Here is a 16,203-nt window from a genome sequence, read left to right as displayed (position 1 = left end):
CTTAATAATTGTTTTGGTTTTCTTTTCTTCTCCTCTTCGCTCATTGTCCCTGTAAACAAAATGATCTATGAACTAACAGCTCAGTTTTATATTTGAGGATATATCGTAAAATGTGAAGCTATAATATAGTTGAAGAAAACTGCTTATAATGAAACTGATTTAAACGTGACTGCTTTCGGTAGAATGTACAAAGTTGTAAAAATAAAAACGTCTTGGATAGATGAATACTTAAAATATCAAAATAAGTTATCAGTTTATTGGTGAAGAAAGTTTACACCAAAACCTACTCTGTCATGTGGCCTCCATTTCCAATAAGATCTCTACCTCAACAGGTCTAATATTTGCGTTGGAGCTCCAGTTATTTTGGGGCAACTCAGAGGCCTTAACCACATCTCATACCTGGTTTAGAATCCTCTGACGACAGACCTAAGCAAAGCAAAGTTGTCTTCAGATCCAATCCTAAGATTGGTTCAAACACTTGTGTGCTTTTACTAGGCAAAGTCTTGCTCAAGGTAATGTGCTGTTGCCTTCCTCTGCTCTTCGAACTGACTTACCCCAGCCAGTTACAAGCGTACCTACTGTCTAAAATGGACTGAAAATATCACACAAAGCTTTTCAGAGGTGAAAGAGCTATATAAAAGGAAATGTACTTGTAAACACAGGTGGCCATTAAAATTTCAACACTGGGAAATAAACTAGATAACGAACCTTCACTTCACATGCTAATCACTGTAGTAAGAAGAAAAAGAATGAAGCGCACGTGATTTGGTACATACAGAATACAACATTCAATACAAAACCTGCCGCCTATAGGAGCAAAAATGGCGTTGACTTAACTGGGCATTAACTCTAACTGAAGTTGGAAGGCATTGTGATGTGTCAGTTGAGCACTTGGCATACCCCCAATATGGTAGAAGATTGGAACACGATGACCTTTACCATGAACTGAGTGCCCATATAAGATAATGAGGAATGTAAAAGCAATGTCACGCAAGTGAGAACAGAATGTTTGAATTTAACAAGGATGCCCAACTGAAGACAGGTACCATAAATCAGAAATATTGATAAGTGTTTCCATAAAGTTTCTAAATGCAACTAAAGGTCATTACAACAATGATTAACTGCTAGACGCCTTAACATGTTTCTAGTTATTGAACAGACAATACAATTACAAAATGCGAAAAGCATGCAGAAACATACAAAAAACGTTGGTACAGATTGGTTGATTTCAGATAGAATGATACGAAAATTGTGTTCATGAAAATCCGCAATGATTTCTAAGTAAGTTTATAGCCTAAGGAAAAGACTCAGGAAAGTACCAACAAGCACCAGTTCTCTCACCTAAGCGCATATGGAGTGCAGATAGCTGGCTGTAAGAATTCAGAAGAACGGAACTGACTTTAAAGAAAAATTCTCCGTCCCCATAATGGTGATGTATATGTGGCTCAATGTTACCACTCAGCTGATACTCAGGGTCAGAGGACAGTTGCAATACTGGCCAAGAATTCAGTCCTGGTACCTGATCTGTTCTCAAGCGAAACCATCTCCCTCTGCACTACTAAGGTATACCTTATTGTAACGCCCCAATATAGTTTATCTAGCAGGCACTAAAAATTCGTCAATTCTACCCGGCAGCTCCCAGAAGCCAAACCACCTGTGTCGATGACTAGTAGACTGCCAGCCAGGGACAAATGTTGAGCAAGTTGCGACAAACATTGAAGCCATCGCAGCACAGGGGAACAACTGAGCACACAGTTCTACAAGTGAAGCATAATGACATCATGGAAGCCGAGAGATAACGTCGTACTTGTTAAAGCAGAATGTCCGAAGAAAGATTAGGCATAACAACAATAAGTGTAAAACCAGCAGGAAAGATCCTCTGAAAAAGTTTGCTGATGTCGCTCTGAGATCTTACAGCGAGGAGAAAACTGGACACATGTCTGCCATTCCTACAGAGTATGAGTACATGGTAAGAGTCAATATAAATACCCCACCCTTTGCAGCAAATGTCTGATGAGTACTGATTGCAAACTGCACTGTGTACAATCTCAGCCCTTGTGTCAGTTTCAGCTATCCAGTGAGGGGATGCTATGGAGGTCGACCCTCGGCACGCCCAGCTGTCTTCGATCCTCGATGGAACCCCGAGTCTGGCTGGAAGGACGCAGCTGCTGTCAGCTGCACTGTCAAATTCCAAAGCATCATGGTGGGGCACAAAAGCCGCCATAACTTTGCAGGCTTGCAGGAGGCTTGACCTGAGTGACCAATACAATGTCCGTTATCCACCTTCGAGAGGAGAAGCTCTGCTGTTCAACTCGTCCCTGAGGCAGATACCAATGCTGCTGGCTTCTGTTTCCGAAACAGGGGCTAACAGCCCCTGTCTGAGAAACAGAGCACCTTAGGTGGATCTGCGTCGAGACGTCCACCTGAACGCTTTTGTGATCGATACGCAGAGATGGAAGCCACTGGATTTCACGGTCGACAGCCACCTGTCATGTACCAGACGCCACCCAATGTTTGGCTGTGCTGTCGATACGGAGAGAGGAGCGCAAGCCTGCCTTCCACCACTGACGAGTCTCTACCCTGCCGGTCTGGCTGAGGCCCGGCGATTTAAATGACAGTCCTGTATTACTATCTAGTAAATGTGTTATTGCCAATGATAGTTTCTTGGCACTCTCGAGCGTAAGTAGGACCTCCTATTGCATCCCACCTCTATCTCTTAACGACTGTAGGAATCTGGGACCGGACTCCTACCATTCCTTAAGACAAAATCTTTTCAGCTTGAAGCCTCAAGACCGAGTGTCGTTCTCTCATCCACAAAATCTAGCTCGTTCTGCCATTGCCAGATACCGGCAGCTAATAGTGTATTTTCTAAACTCCAATCGATGAGAATTTTATAACAAATGCAACCATATCCCTTCTAACTAAGCTGCTGTGGTTAACCAACACTGCTCAGTTTTCAGAGTGAGGCAACAGGCAGAAACTGCTCTCCTACTATCACATTTCATCCAATAGAAATATCTTCACATCTGCACTCATGAATCCCCATCACTACTATGAAATTTTGAGCCAATCATAGCCGTCCCTAAAACATTTAAACATCTACACCTGTGACTACCTTTGGCCCACTATGGCTATCTCCCACACTAAATTCATCTTTTTTCCCTCCTGGCCGCATAGATCTTTTGTAAAGGCTATTTTTTAAGCTCCTCATGCACCAAGTTTACTGCTTACTGGGCGCACACTGATGCACTCCTGGATATTCGCTACTAAAGGATGGTAAGGGTAGCAGTGGTCGATAGCTTGTAAGCTGCTCAGGTAGTCAGAACAGAGAAGAAACGACTCACCAGAACGAACGGTTTTTTTTGTTGTGGTTTTAGGGCGCACAACTTCAATGGTCATTAGCGCCCTGACTACTCTAAAAATGCACCGCGAGGCACAAGTTGACAACAACAACTAAAAGGGAAAACACAATAAAAGACAGACGGACAGGCAGAGGATTAAAAAACATCAAATGTCTTTAGCGAGGTTTGTCAAATTGATAAAACAAAGAACACGAGCAGCTGCTCGTGGGTCATCCGCTAAAATGGCATCGAAAGTATTAGGCAGGTTAAGATCGAGGCGCAGTGTGGTAAGATCTGGACAGGACATTAAAATGTGCCTAACCGACAGCAAGTGCCCACATGGGCAGAACGGCGCCGGCGCAGCCGTCAGCAGATGGCGATGGCTGAACCGGCAGTGTCCAATTCTTAACCTTGCTAAAACGACCTACCGAGAAGGGCGTGAGGAGGACGTCCAAGCCACGGGAAGAGGTTTTAAGGCCCGAAGCTTGTTGTCGGTAAGTGCAGCCCAATCGGCATGCCACAGCGACACGACGCGCCGACAAATGACCCTGCTAAAATCGGACGAAGGGACACAACAAGAAGCTGTCCGAGGCTGGAGGACCGCAGCCTTGGCCGCGGCATCTGCAGCTTCGTTCCCAGGGATACCGACATGGCCAGGAACCCACATAAAGCTAACCGGCGTACCGACGTCCACCAGCTGCTGGAGAGAGCGTTGGATCCGGTGTACGAAAGGGTGAACCGGGTACGGATCACTGAGGCTCTGGATGGCGCTCAGGGAATCTGAGCAGATGACATAAGGAGAATGTCGGTGGCGGCAGATGTAAAGAACAGCCTGGTAGAGGGCAAAGAGCTCAGCTGTGAAGACCGAACAATGGCCATGGAGCCGGTATTTGAAACTTTGTGCCCCGACAATAAAGGAACACCCGACCCCGTCATTGGTCTTAGAGCCATCTGTATAACAAAGTCATGTTGATGAACTTCGAACGAAGTTCCAAAAAACGGGAGTGGTAGACCGAACCGGGGGTGACCTCTTTTGGGAGCGAGCTGAGGTCAAGGTGAATGTGGACCTGAGCCTGGAGCCAAGGTGGCGTGCGGCTCTCGCCCACTCGAAAGGTTGCAGGGAGTGAAAAATTAAGGTGTTGAAGGAGGCGACGAAAGCGAACTCCAGGGGGTAGCAAGGCAGAGACATACAACCCGTATTGAAGGTCAAGAGAGTCGTCAAAAAAGGAACGATAAGACGGATGGTCGGGCACTGACAGTAGCCGACAGGCATACCGACAAAGCAGTATATCGCGCCGGTAAGTGAGCGGCAATTCGCCAGCGTCAGCATGAAGACTCTCTACGGGACTGGTATAAAATGCTCCGATCGCAAGTCGTAAACCCCGATGTTGTATGGAGTTTAGGCGGCGTAAGATGGATGGCCGTGCAGAGGAGTATACGAAGCTCCCATAATCCAGCTTGGAGCGGACGATCGACCGATATAGACGAAGTAGGACGGTTCGATCCGCTCCCCACGACATACCACTGAGAACACGGAGGACATTTAAAGAACGGGTACAACGGGCGGCCAAATATGACACATGTGGAGACCAGCTAAGTTTCCTGTCAAAGGTAAGGCCTAAAAATTTGGTTGTCTCCACGATTGGGAGAGCAACGGGACCAAGTCGTAAGGACGGTGGGAGAAACTCTTTGTAGCGCCAGAAGTTAATACAGACCGTCTTCTCGGCAGAAAAACGGAAGCCATTGGCGACACTCCAGGAGTAAAGACGGTCAAGAGAACGCTGAAGACAGCGCTCCAGGACACGTGTACGCTGCGCGCTGCAATAGATGGTAAAATCGTCCACAAAAAGGGAGCCTGATACATCAGCTGGGAGGCAATCCATTATTGGATTGATCGCGATGGCGAACAGAGCGACGCTCAAAACTGAGCCCTGTGGCACCCCATTCTCCTGGCGAAAGGTGTCTGACAGGACAGAACCCACACGTACCCTGAACTGTCGATCCATTAAAAAGGAACGAATAAAAAGAGGGAGGCGACCGCGAAGGCCCCATGTATGCATGGTGCGGAGAATGCCCGCCCTCCAACAGGTGTCGTAAGCCTTCTCCAAATCAAAGAACACAGCCGCGGTCGGGCGCTTCCGCAAGAAGTTATTCATAATGAAGGTCGACAAGGTAACCAGATGGTCAACAGCAGAGCGGCGCCTACGAAATCCACATTGTACATTTGTAAGTAGGCGTCGAGACTCAAGCAGCCAAACCAATCGAGAGTTAACCATTCGCTCCATCACTTTACAGACACAGCTGGTAAGCGAGATAGGTCGATAACTGGAAGGCAAGTGCTTGTCCTTCCCCGGCTTAGGAATCGGGACAAGAATAGACTCGCGCCAGCATGCGGGAACATGTCCCTCAATCCAGATGCGATTGTATGTACGAAGAAGAAAACCTTTACCCGCAGGAGAAAGGTTCAACATCTGAATATGAATAGAATCGGGCCCTGGAACGGAGGACCGTGATCGGCCAAGTGCGGTTTCGAGTTCCCGCATGGTGAATGGGCCATTATAACTTTCACAATTCGAGGAGTGGAAGTCAGGTGGCCTAGCCTCCTCTGCCTGTTTGCGGGGGAGGAAGGCAGGGTGGTAATGAGCGGAGCTCGAAACGTCGGCGAAAAAGCGGCCGAAGGCATTGGAGACAGCCTCAGGGGCCACAAGGACTTCATTCGCGACCGTCAAGCCAGAAACTGGGGAGTGGACCTTAGTGCCAGATAGCCGGCGCAGGCTACCCAGACAACAGAAGGAGTAAAACTGTTGAAGGTGCTTGTGAAAGCAGCCAAGCAGGCTTTCTTGCTTTCTTTAATAATACGACGACACTGAGCACGTAATCGTTTATAATTGATACAATTCGCCACTGTAGGGTGGCGTTTAAAGGTGCGTAAAGCACGTCGACGAGCACGTAAAGCGTCTCTACATGCTGCGGTCCACCAGGGGACCGGTACGCGACGTGGAGAAGAAGTAGGGTGAGGGATGGAATGTTCAGCAGCAGCGAGAATGACTTCCGTGAGGTGTGCGACCTGACGATCGCAGCTTGTGAAGGTTTGATCCTGAAAGGTCGCCCTGGAAGAGAACAGCCCCCAGTCTGCCTTGGAGATGGTCCAACTAGAGGAGCACGGAGAGGGAGTATGCTGCAGGAGATGGATAACACACAGGAAGTGGTCGCTCGAATATGTATCAGCAAGTGCATACCACTCAAACCGGCGTGCAAGTTGGGGAGTACAGATAGAGAGGTCTAAATGGGAATAGGTATGAGATGTGTCCGAAAGAAAAGTAGGGGCGCCAGTATTGAGGCAGACAAGATTGAGCTGGTTGAAAAGGTCTGCCAACAAGGAGCCCCTCGGGCAGGATGCTGGAGAGCCCCAAAGGGGATGGTAGGCATTGAAGTCTCCAGTTAACAAAAATGGTGCAGGTAGCTGAGCAATAAGTTAGTTCATGTCTGCCCTGGTAACGGCAGATGACGATGGAGTGTAAACGGTACAAAAGGAAAACGTATAGGTGGGGAGAGTAATGCGGATGGCAACTGCCTGCAGGCCGGTGTGCAACGTGATGGGATCGTAGTAAATATCATCCCGGACCAGCAACATAACCCCTCCATGAGCTGGGATACCTACCACAGGGGGTAGGTCAAAACGCACAGAGGTGTAGTGTGCCAAGGCAATTTGATCGCATGGGCGTAGCTTCGTTTCCTGGAGGGCTACGACGAGCGGACGATGCAAGCGGAGCAGCAACTTCAAGTCCTCTCGGTTGGAGCGAATGCTGCGAATATTCCAGTTAATAAGTGCCATCGTAAGAAAAGGAAGATGAGAGAAGGGGTCACCTCGAAGGCCGCTTAGGGCCTGGCTTCGAGCGAGCACTGCCGCCGCTATCAGTAGGCGGACAGTCATCGTCCATGGGGTCTATAGGGTCATCGGCCATCTCGGGAGGATGGCCGGGAGGGGGAGCTTCCTCCGCCGGTGAACGGCCAGATGTTCGGCTACCAGCGGTGCGGCCAGGCGAAACGGATGACGGCCTGGGGCGGCAACCGCTGGGTGGCGCAGGAGAAGAAAGGCGCCGTGGCGGAGAAGGAGAACTGTGCTTCCTATGCGCCTTTTTTGAAGGACGTTTGGTGGAAGTACCGGTCGAAGGCTGGGAGGTCGAGGGACGGAGGAAGTCTGCACGGGATGGTTCCTTCTTGAAGGCCCGTGCATCTGACTTCGGGGTCTTCGACTTAGCAGAAGCTGAGGAAGTGGCTGGTGTCTGTGGGGTGATGGGAGGAAGAGGAGACGTCGACCGCGCGATCTTAGCACTGGCCGAACGGACGACCGTGGTGCTGAAGGTCAGATCGCATGTCTGGGTTGCTACCTCCCGGGTAGTCCGAGGAGAGGCGAGGACAGTGCTGTATTTCCCCGCTGGGAGCAGCGTGGGCTTCCTACTAGCCAATAGCTTGCGAGCAGCCGAGGTGGACACTTTCTCTTTAACCCGAATTTCTTGGATACAACGTTCTTCCTTATAGACAGGACAGTCGCGGGAGGATGCGGCATGGTCACCCTGACAGTTCACACAACGAGGAGACGGAGGTGGACAGTCACCCTCATGGGCATCCCTGCCACAAGTGACACATTTAGCCGCATTGGAGCAAGACTGTCGAGTGTGATTGAAACGCTGACACTGGTAGCAGCGCGTAGGTGTCGGGACATAGGGGCGAACAGAAATAACCTCGTAGCCCGCCTTGATGCGCGATGGCAGCTTAACACTATCGAAAGTCAAGAAAAGTGTCCGGGTCGGTACAAGGTCATTGTTGACCTTTTTCATGACCCTATGGACAGCCGTCACGCCCTGCTCAGCGAGGAAAGATTGAAGCTCCTCGTCAGTCAATCTGTTGAAGGAGCTAGTATAGACTACACCACGAGACGAATTCAAAGTTCGGTGGGCCTCCACCCGGACAGGGAACGTGTACAGGAGTGTGGCCCGAAGCAGTTTTTGTGCCTGAAAGGCATTATCAGTTTCTAGTAATAAGGTGCCGTTACGCAACCTGGTACAAGACTTGACAGATCCGGCTATGGCATCTACGCCCTTCTGAATAACGAAAGGGTTGACAGAGGAAAAATCCTTTCCGTCCTCAGATCGAGAAACTACGAGGAACTGTGGGGTAGGCGGTAGTACTTTTGTCACTGTTGGCTGGTCACGTTTCCGTTTTTGGGTTGAAGTCGAAAGCGATGGAGTAGAATCCATTGCGGAGGAATCCCCCATGATTGCCAGCGTCTCCGATGGCGCGCTCCTTCCTTGTGGGGACCCTCTCAGAGGGCACTCCCGCCTTAGGTGAATGTTTACACCTCAGGTCACACCTCCCGAGAAACAGACGGAGGGACCAATCGGCATGGTCAGAAGGTATCAGCTCAGGCAATCACCCCTCCCCGGGCCTGGCCTTTACCAGGGGGTACGTGCGTGCCTTACATGTCTACCCAGGGCGGGGACTTACGCGTTACCCCGTCACCGGCTACGCGTGCGAACGCGTGGGTCGGCCTTCAGACACGCACAGGGAGGAAGGAAGAAGAGGAAAAAGAAGAGAGAGAGGGAGAAAGAGGACAGACTGTCTCAAACGCCGAGGTGGAGACCAGAGAAGCCAAGGAGAAGAAGGCAATGAGAAGGCAAGGAGAAAAAGGCAATGAGAAGGCAAGGAGAAAAAGGCAATGAGAAGGCAAGGAGAAAAAGGCAATGAGAAGGCAAGGAGAAAAAGGCAATGAGAAGGCAAGGAGAAAAAGGCAATGAGAAGGCAAGGAGAAAAAGGCAATGAGAAGGCAAGGAGAAAAAGGCAATGAGAAGGCAAGGAGAAAAAGGCAATGAGAAGGCAAGGAGAAAAAGGCAATGAGAAGGCAAGGAGAAAGAGGCAATGAGAAGGCAAGGAGAAAGAGGCAATGAGAAGGCAAGGAGAAAGAGGCAATGAGAAGGCAAGGAGAAAGAGGCAATGAGAAGGCAAGGAGAAAGAGGCAATGAGAAGGCAAGGAGAAAGAGGCAATGAGAAGGCAAGGAGAAAGAGGCAATGAGAAGGCAAGGAGAAAGAGGCAATGAGAAGGCAAGGAGAAAGAGGCAATGAGAAGGCAAGGAGAAAGAGGCAATGAGAAGGCAAGGAGAAAGAGGCAATGAGAAGGCAAGGAGAAAGAGGCAATGAGAAGGCAAGGAGAAAGAGGCAATGAGAAGGCAAGGAGAAAGAGGCAATGAGAAGGCAAGGAGAAAGAGGCAATGAGAAGGCAAGGAGAAAGAGGCAATGAGAAGGCAAGGAGAAAGAGGCAATGAGAAGGCAAGGAGAAAGAGGCAATGAGAAGGCAAGGAGAAAGAGGCAATGAGAAGGCAAGGAGAAAGAGGCAATGAGAAGGCAAGGAGAAAGAGGCAATGAGAAGGCAAGGAGAAAGAGGCAATGAGAAGGCAAGGAGAAAGAGGCAATGAGAAGGCAAGGAGAAAGAGGCAATGAGAAGGCAAGGAGAAAGAGGCAATGAGAAGGCAAGGAGAAAGAGGCAATGAGAAGGCAAGGAGAAAGAGGCAATGAGAAGGCAAGGAGAAAGAGGCAATGAGAAGGCAAGGAGAAAGAGGCAATGAGAAGGCAAGGAGAAAGAGGCAATGAGAAGGCAAGGAGAAAGAGGCAATGAGAAGGCAAGGAGAAAGAGGCAATGAGAAGGCAAGGAGAAAGAGGCAATGAGAAGGCAAGGAGAAAGAGGCAATGAGAAGGCAAGGAGAAAGAGGCAATGAGAAGGCAAGGAGAAAGAGGCAATGAGAAGGCAAGGAGAAAGAGGCAATGAGAAGGCAAGGAGAAAGAGGCAATGAGAAGGCAAGGAGAAAGAGGCAATGAGAAGGCAAGGAGAAAGAGGCAATGAGAAGGCAAGGAGAAAGAGGCAATGAGAAGGCAAGGAGAAAGAGGCAATGAGAAGGCAAGGAGAAAGAGGCAATGAGAAGGCAAGGAGAAAGAGGCAATGAGAAGGCAAGGAGAAAGAGGCAATGAGAAGGCAAGGAGAAAGAGGCAATGAGAAGGCAAGGAGAAAGAGGCAATGAGAAGGCAAGGAGAAAGAGGCAATGAGAAGGCAAGGAGAAAGAGGCAATGAGAAGGCAAGGAGAAAGAGGCAATGAGAAGGCAAGGAGAAAGAGGCAATGAGAAGGCAAGGAGAAAGAGGCAATGAGAAGGCAAGGAGAAAGAGGCAATGAGAAGGCAAGGAGAAAGAGGCAATGAGAAGGCAAGGAGAAAGAGGCAATGAGAAGGCAAGGAGAAAGAGGCAATGAGAAGGCAAGGAGAAAGAGGCAATGAGAAGGCAAGGAGAAAGAGGCAATGAGAAGGCAAGGAGAAAGAGGCAATGAGAAGGCAAGGAGAAAGAGGCAATGAGAAGGCAAGGAGAAAGAGGCAATGAGAAGGCAAGGAGAAAGAGGCAATGAGAAGGCAAGGAGAAAGAGGCAATGAGAAGGCAAGGAGAAAGAGGCAATGAGAAGGCAAGGAGAAAGAGGCAATGAGAAGGCAAGGAGAAAGAGGCAATGAGAAGGCAAGGAGAAAGAGGCAATGAGAAGGCAAGGAGAAAGAGGCAATGAGAAGGCAAGGAGAAAGAGGCAATGAGAAGGCAAGGAGAAAGAGGCAATGAGAAGGCAAGGAGAAAGAGGCAATGAGAAGGCAAGGATTGGTTGGTTTGGGGGATTAAAGGGACCAGACTGCTATGGTCATCGGTCCCTTTTTCCAAAGACAAAGAACACCCACAGAGAATAAAAACGAGGAACAAAAGAGATCACAGACGATACAGGACAAGAGAAACTGAGACAAAGACAAGACAAAACGAACTAAAAGCACACAGAGTGTGACGGTGGTTGGCCGACCAGAGAAATAAAAAAGGAAAAGCCAACCACTAGAAACACATTAAAAAATCAGTTTAAAACCGGAGGCCAAAGGCCAGAATCAACACAAAACAATAAGATAAAAATAGAAACACTCAGAGTAAAGAATAAAAACCCCCTGCCCGAATAAAACGTAAAACTAAGTCAGCCATAGCCGGGTCATCTGTTAAAAGGGCAGGGAGCGAGTCAGGCAGTGCGAACGACTGCCTGAGCGCAGCTAAAAACGGACACTCCAATAAAACATGAACCACGGATAAAACGGAGCCGCAGCGACATAGAGGCGCATCCTCACGGCGCAATAAGTGGCCGTGGGTAAGCCGAGTGTGCCCAATGCGCAGCCGGCAGAGGACAACAGACTCCTGGCGAGAAACCCGCAAGGAGGAGCGCCACACACCGGTAGCCCCCTTGATGGCCCGAAGTTTGTTGCGTGAAGGCAGGGCGCGCCATTCAGTGTCCCAAAGGTCCAGAATTTTGCGGCGTAGGAACGCCCGCAAATCGGTCTCCGGGAGGCCAACGTCCAGAGGTGGTGCACTAGTCGCCTCTTTCGCCAGCCGGTCAACATTCTCGTTGCCGGGGATCCCAACATGGCCTGGGGTCCACACGAAGACCGCAGAGCGGCCGCAACGCGCAAGAGTATGCAGGGACTCATGGATAGCCATCACCAGACGGGAACGAGGAAAACACTGGTCGAGTGCTCGTAAACTGCTCAGGGAATCGCTACAGATAACGAACGACTCACCTGAGCAGGAGCGGATATACTCTAGGGCTCGAAAGATGGCAACCAGCTCAGCAGTGTAAACGCTGCAGCCAGCCGGCAAAGAACGTTGTTCGGAATGGTTCCCTAGAGTGAGCGCATACCCGACTCGACCAGCAACCATCGAGCCGTCGGTGTAAACAATGCCAGAGCCCTGATACGTGGCCAGGATGGAATAAAAGCGGCGGCGGAAGGCCTCTGGAGGGACTGAGTCCTTCGAGCCCTGTGCCAAGTCGAGCCGAAGGCAAGGGCGAGGAACGCACCACGGGGGTGTACGCAGAAGTGCCCGGAAAGGAGGTGGAACAGGGACAAGCCCAAGCCCGGAGAGAAGCTCCTTGACGCGTATGGCGATCGGACAACCCGACCGGGGCCGACGTTCCGGCAGACGGACGACTGACTGCGGGAACAGGAGACGATAGTTAGGATGCCCGGGCGAGCTGAGAACATGGGCAGCATAAGCGGCCAGCAAACGTTGGCGCCGGAACCGCAGTGGAGGGACACCTGCCTCCACGAGTAAGCTGTCCACAGGGCTGGTGCGGAAAGCACCAGTGGCAAGGCGTATCCCGCTGTGGAGGATTGGGTCCAGCACCCGCAACGCAGACGGGGATGCTGAGCCATATGCCAGGCACCCATAATCCAGACGGGACTGGATTAACGCCTGGTAGAGCCGTAACAGGGTAGAGCGGTCGGCTCCCCAGCGGGTGTGGCTCAAGCATCTCAGAGCGTTTAGATGCCGCCAACACGTCTGTTTAAGCTGCTGGATATGAGGCAGCCAAGTCAACCGGGCATCAAAAACCACCCCCAAAAACCTGTGGGTCTCCACCACAGCAAGGAGTTCGTCGGCAAGATAAAGCCGCGGCTCAGGATGGACTGTCCGGCGCCGGCAGAAATGTATAACGCGGGTCTTGGCTGCCGAAAACTGAAACCCATGCGCTACAGCCCAAGACTGCGCCTTACGGATAGCGCCCTGTAGCTGACGTTCAACAGCGGCAATGCCAGTAGAGCTGTAATAAAGGCAGAAGTCGTCAGCATACAGGGAAGCGGAGACAGAATTTCCCACGGCCGCAGCAAGCCCGTTAATGGCTATTAAAAACAGACAGACACTTAAAACAGAGCCCTGTGGCACACCGTTCTCCTGGACGTGGGAGGAACTATACGAGGCCGCGACTTGCACGCGGAAGGTACGACACGACAGAAAATTGCGGATAAAAATCGGCAGAGGACCCCGAAGACCCCATCCATGGAGCGTAGAAAGAATGTGATGACGCCACGTCGTATCGTACGCCTTCCGCATGTCGAAAAAGACAGCGACCAGGTGCTGACGGCGGGAAAAGGCAGTACGGATGGCCGACTCCAGGCTCACCAGATTGTCGGCGGCGGAGCGGCCTTTACGGAACCCACCCTGAGATGGAGCCAGAAGGCCTCGAGACTCCAGTACCCAATGCAAGCGCCGGCTCACCATCCGTTCAAGCAACTTGCAAAGAACGTTGGTGAGGCTAATGGGACGGTAGCTGTCCACCTCCAGAGGGTGCTTTCCAGGTTTCAAAACGGGGATAACAATGCCTTCCCGCCATTGCGACGGAAACTCCCCCTCGACCCAAAGACGGTTGTAAAGATCGAGAAGGCGCCGCTGGCAGTCCACTGAAAGGTGTTTCAGCATCTGACAGTGGATGCCATCTGGCCCAGGAGCGGTATCAGGGCAAGCAGCGAGGGCACTGCGAAATTCCCACTCACTAAATGGAGCATTGTAAGATTCCGGGTGGTTGGTGCGAAACGAAAGGCTCCGACGTTCCATCCGCTCTTTAATGGAGCGGAAGGCCTGGGGGTAATTCGCAGAAGCGGAACTCATAGCAAAATGCTCTGCTAAGCGATTGGCAATGACGTCGGAGTCAGTACAAACTGCTCCATTCAGTGAGAGCGCAGGGACGCTGGCAGGTGGCCGATAGCCGTAGACGCGTCGAATCTTGGCCCAGACCTGCGAAGGAGTGACATGGAGGCCAATGGTGGACACATACCGCTCCCAGCACTCCTTCTTGCCTTGGCGGATAAGGAGGCGGGCCCGCGCACGCAGCCGTTTGAAGGCGATAAGGTGGTCGAGGGAGGGGTGTCGCTTGTGACGCTGGAGCGCCCGCCGGCGATCTTTAATCGCTTCAGCGATCTCAGGCGACCACCAAGGCACAGCCTTCCGCCGAGGGGACCCACAGGAATGGGGAATGGCAGATTCGGCGGCAGTAACGATGCCGGTGGTGACCGATTGAACGACCGCATCAATGTCATCGGTAGAGAGAGGCTCAAAAGCGGCAGTGGAGGAGAACAAGTCCCAGTCAGCCTTATTCATAGCCCATCTGCTAGGGTGCCCAGAAGAGGGGCGCTGTGGTAGTGACAAAAAGATCGGAAAATGGTCACTACCACACAGGTCGTCATGCACACTCCATTGGACAGACGGTAAGAGGCTATGGCTACAGATTGAAAGGTCAATGGCGGAGTAGGTGCCATGCGCCACACTGAAGTGTGTGAAGGCACCATCATGTAACAGCGAGAGATCGAGCTGCGACAATAAATGCTCAATGATGGCGCCTCGACCTGTTGCCACTGACCCACCCCACAGAGGGTTATGAGCGTTGAAGTCGCCCAATAGCAAGAAAGGTGGCGGCAATTGGGCGACCAGTGCAGCCAGGACATGCTGCGAGACATCACCATCCGGTGGAATGTAAAGGCTGCAGACGGTAACAGCCTGTGGCGTCCACACACGTACAGCGACAGCCTCTAAAGGCGTCTGGAGAGGGACAGACTCGCTGTGCAGAGTGTGAAGGATATAAATGCAGACGCCACCAGACACCCTTTCATAAGCTGCTCGGTTCTTGTAATAACCCCGATAGCCACGGAGGGCGGGGGTTCGCATCGCCGGAAACCAAGTTTCCTGCAGAGCAATGCAGAAGAAAGGGCGAAGGCTGAGAAGTTGGCGGAGCTCAGCTAGATGGTGGAAGAAACCGCTGCAGTTCCACTGGAGGATGGTATTAGCCATGGATGGGAAAGGCGTGAAGGGACTGGGGAGGCAGATTACGCCTCCGGGGCCCCTGCTGCTACTGAGTCACCACCTGGACAACAGCTATCTACTGCATCCGAGGGACTGGCGAGATCCATGTCCTCAGCGGACGCCAGGATCTCCACCTCATCCTCGGACGCAGAGGGAGAAGGTTGCGGTGGGACAGGTGCCACCGCAATTTCAGGATGCTTGGGAGCCTTTTTCTTTGACTGCTTTGCGCGCTGAGCCTTAGGTGGTTCTGGCTGGGAGGGCCTCACTGGGTCAGTCTCTGGGACTGAAGACGACCGTGACGCCCTACGACCAGCGACCGGTGATTGTTTGACAACCTTGCGGGTGTCCACTTTGGCACTGGGCAAAGCCTGGGATGGGAGGGCCCCAAGGGACCCCTTCCGAGCGAGAGGAGCCGAAGAAGGCTCACGCTTCTCCGGCTGTGAAGGGGGAACAGATGTCCCCGGTGGTTGGGGTGGTGTTGCTCCTGAAGTAGATGGAGCAGGAGCAACAGGGAGTGAAGTGCCCCCCACAACCAAGGGGGCCGGTGAAGGCTGACCGAGCTGAGATCGAACTGGTGTTGCAGCAGCGGCATAACTAGTTGGCATTGGCACAGGATGTAGCCGCTCAAATTTCCGCCTTGCCTCGGTGTAGGACAGGCGGTCCAGGGTCTTATATTCCATTATCTTCCTTTCCTTCTGAAAGATCCTACAGTCCGGCGAGCAGGGGGAATGGTGTTCTCCGCAGTTAACACAGATAGGAGGCGGGGCACATGGAGTATCAGGATGCGAAGGACGTCCACAATCCCGACATGTGATGCTGGAAGTACAGCGAGATGACATGTGCCCGAACTTCCAGCATTTAAAACACCGCATCGGAGGAGGGATATATGGCTTCACATCACAACGGTAAACCATCACCTTAACCTTTTCGGGTAAGACATCACCCTCAAAGGCCAAGATGAAGGCACCGGTGGCTACCTGATTATCCCTCGGACCCCGATGGACGCGCCGGACGAAGTGAACACCTCGTCGTTCGAGGTTGGCGCGTAATTCATCGTCGGACTGCAGAAGAAGATCCCTGTGGAATATTATACCCTGGACCATGTTCAGACTCTTATGCGGCGTGATGTTAACTGAAACATCCCCCAACTTGCCACAATTGAGCAACCTCCGTGAC

At 51.4% G+C, this 16,203-nt stretch overlaps 1 protein-coding gene across 1 annotated transcript in view; it reads left to right on the top strand.

The window, feature by feature from the left end:
- The first annotated feature begins 10,985 nt into the window (after positions 1 to 10,985).
- LOC126161145 (trichohyalin-like) overlaps positions 10,986 to 16,203 on the top strand; it is a 32,495-nt gene continuing 27,277 nt past the window's right edge. Inside the window, exon 1 of the mRNA XM_049916962.1 lies at positions 10,986 to 11,028. Within this exon, the coding sequence (XP_049772919.1) occupies positions 10,986 to 11,028 (43 nt within the window). The remainder of the gene's footprint in view (positions 11,029 to 16,203) is intronic.

Source organism: Schistocerca cancellata, chromosome 2 (genome assembly GCF_023864275.1).
Source record: "Schistocerca cancellata isolate TAMUIC-IGC-003103 chromosome 2, iqSchCanc2.1, whole genome shotgun sequence".
NCBI lineage: Eukaryota > Metazoa > Arthropoda > Insecta > Orthoptera > Acrididae > Schistocerca > Schistocerca cancellata.
Note: the sequence above shows the minus strand (reverse complement) of the source record. Positions and strands in the feature narration are given on the sequence as shown.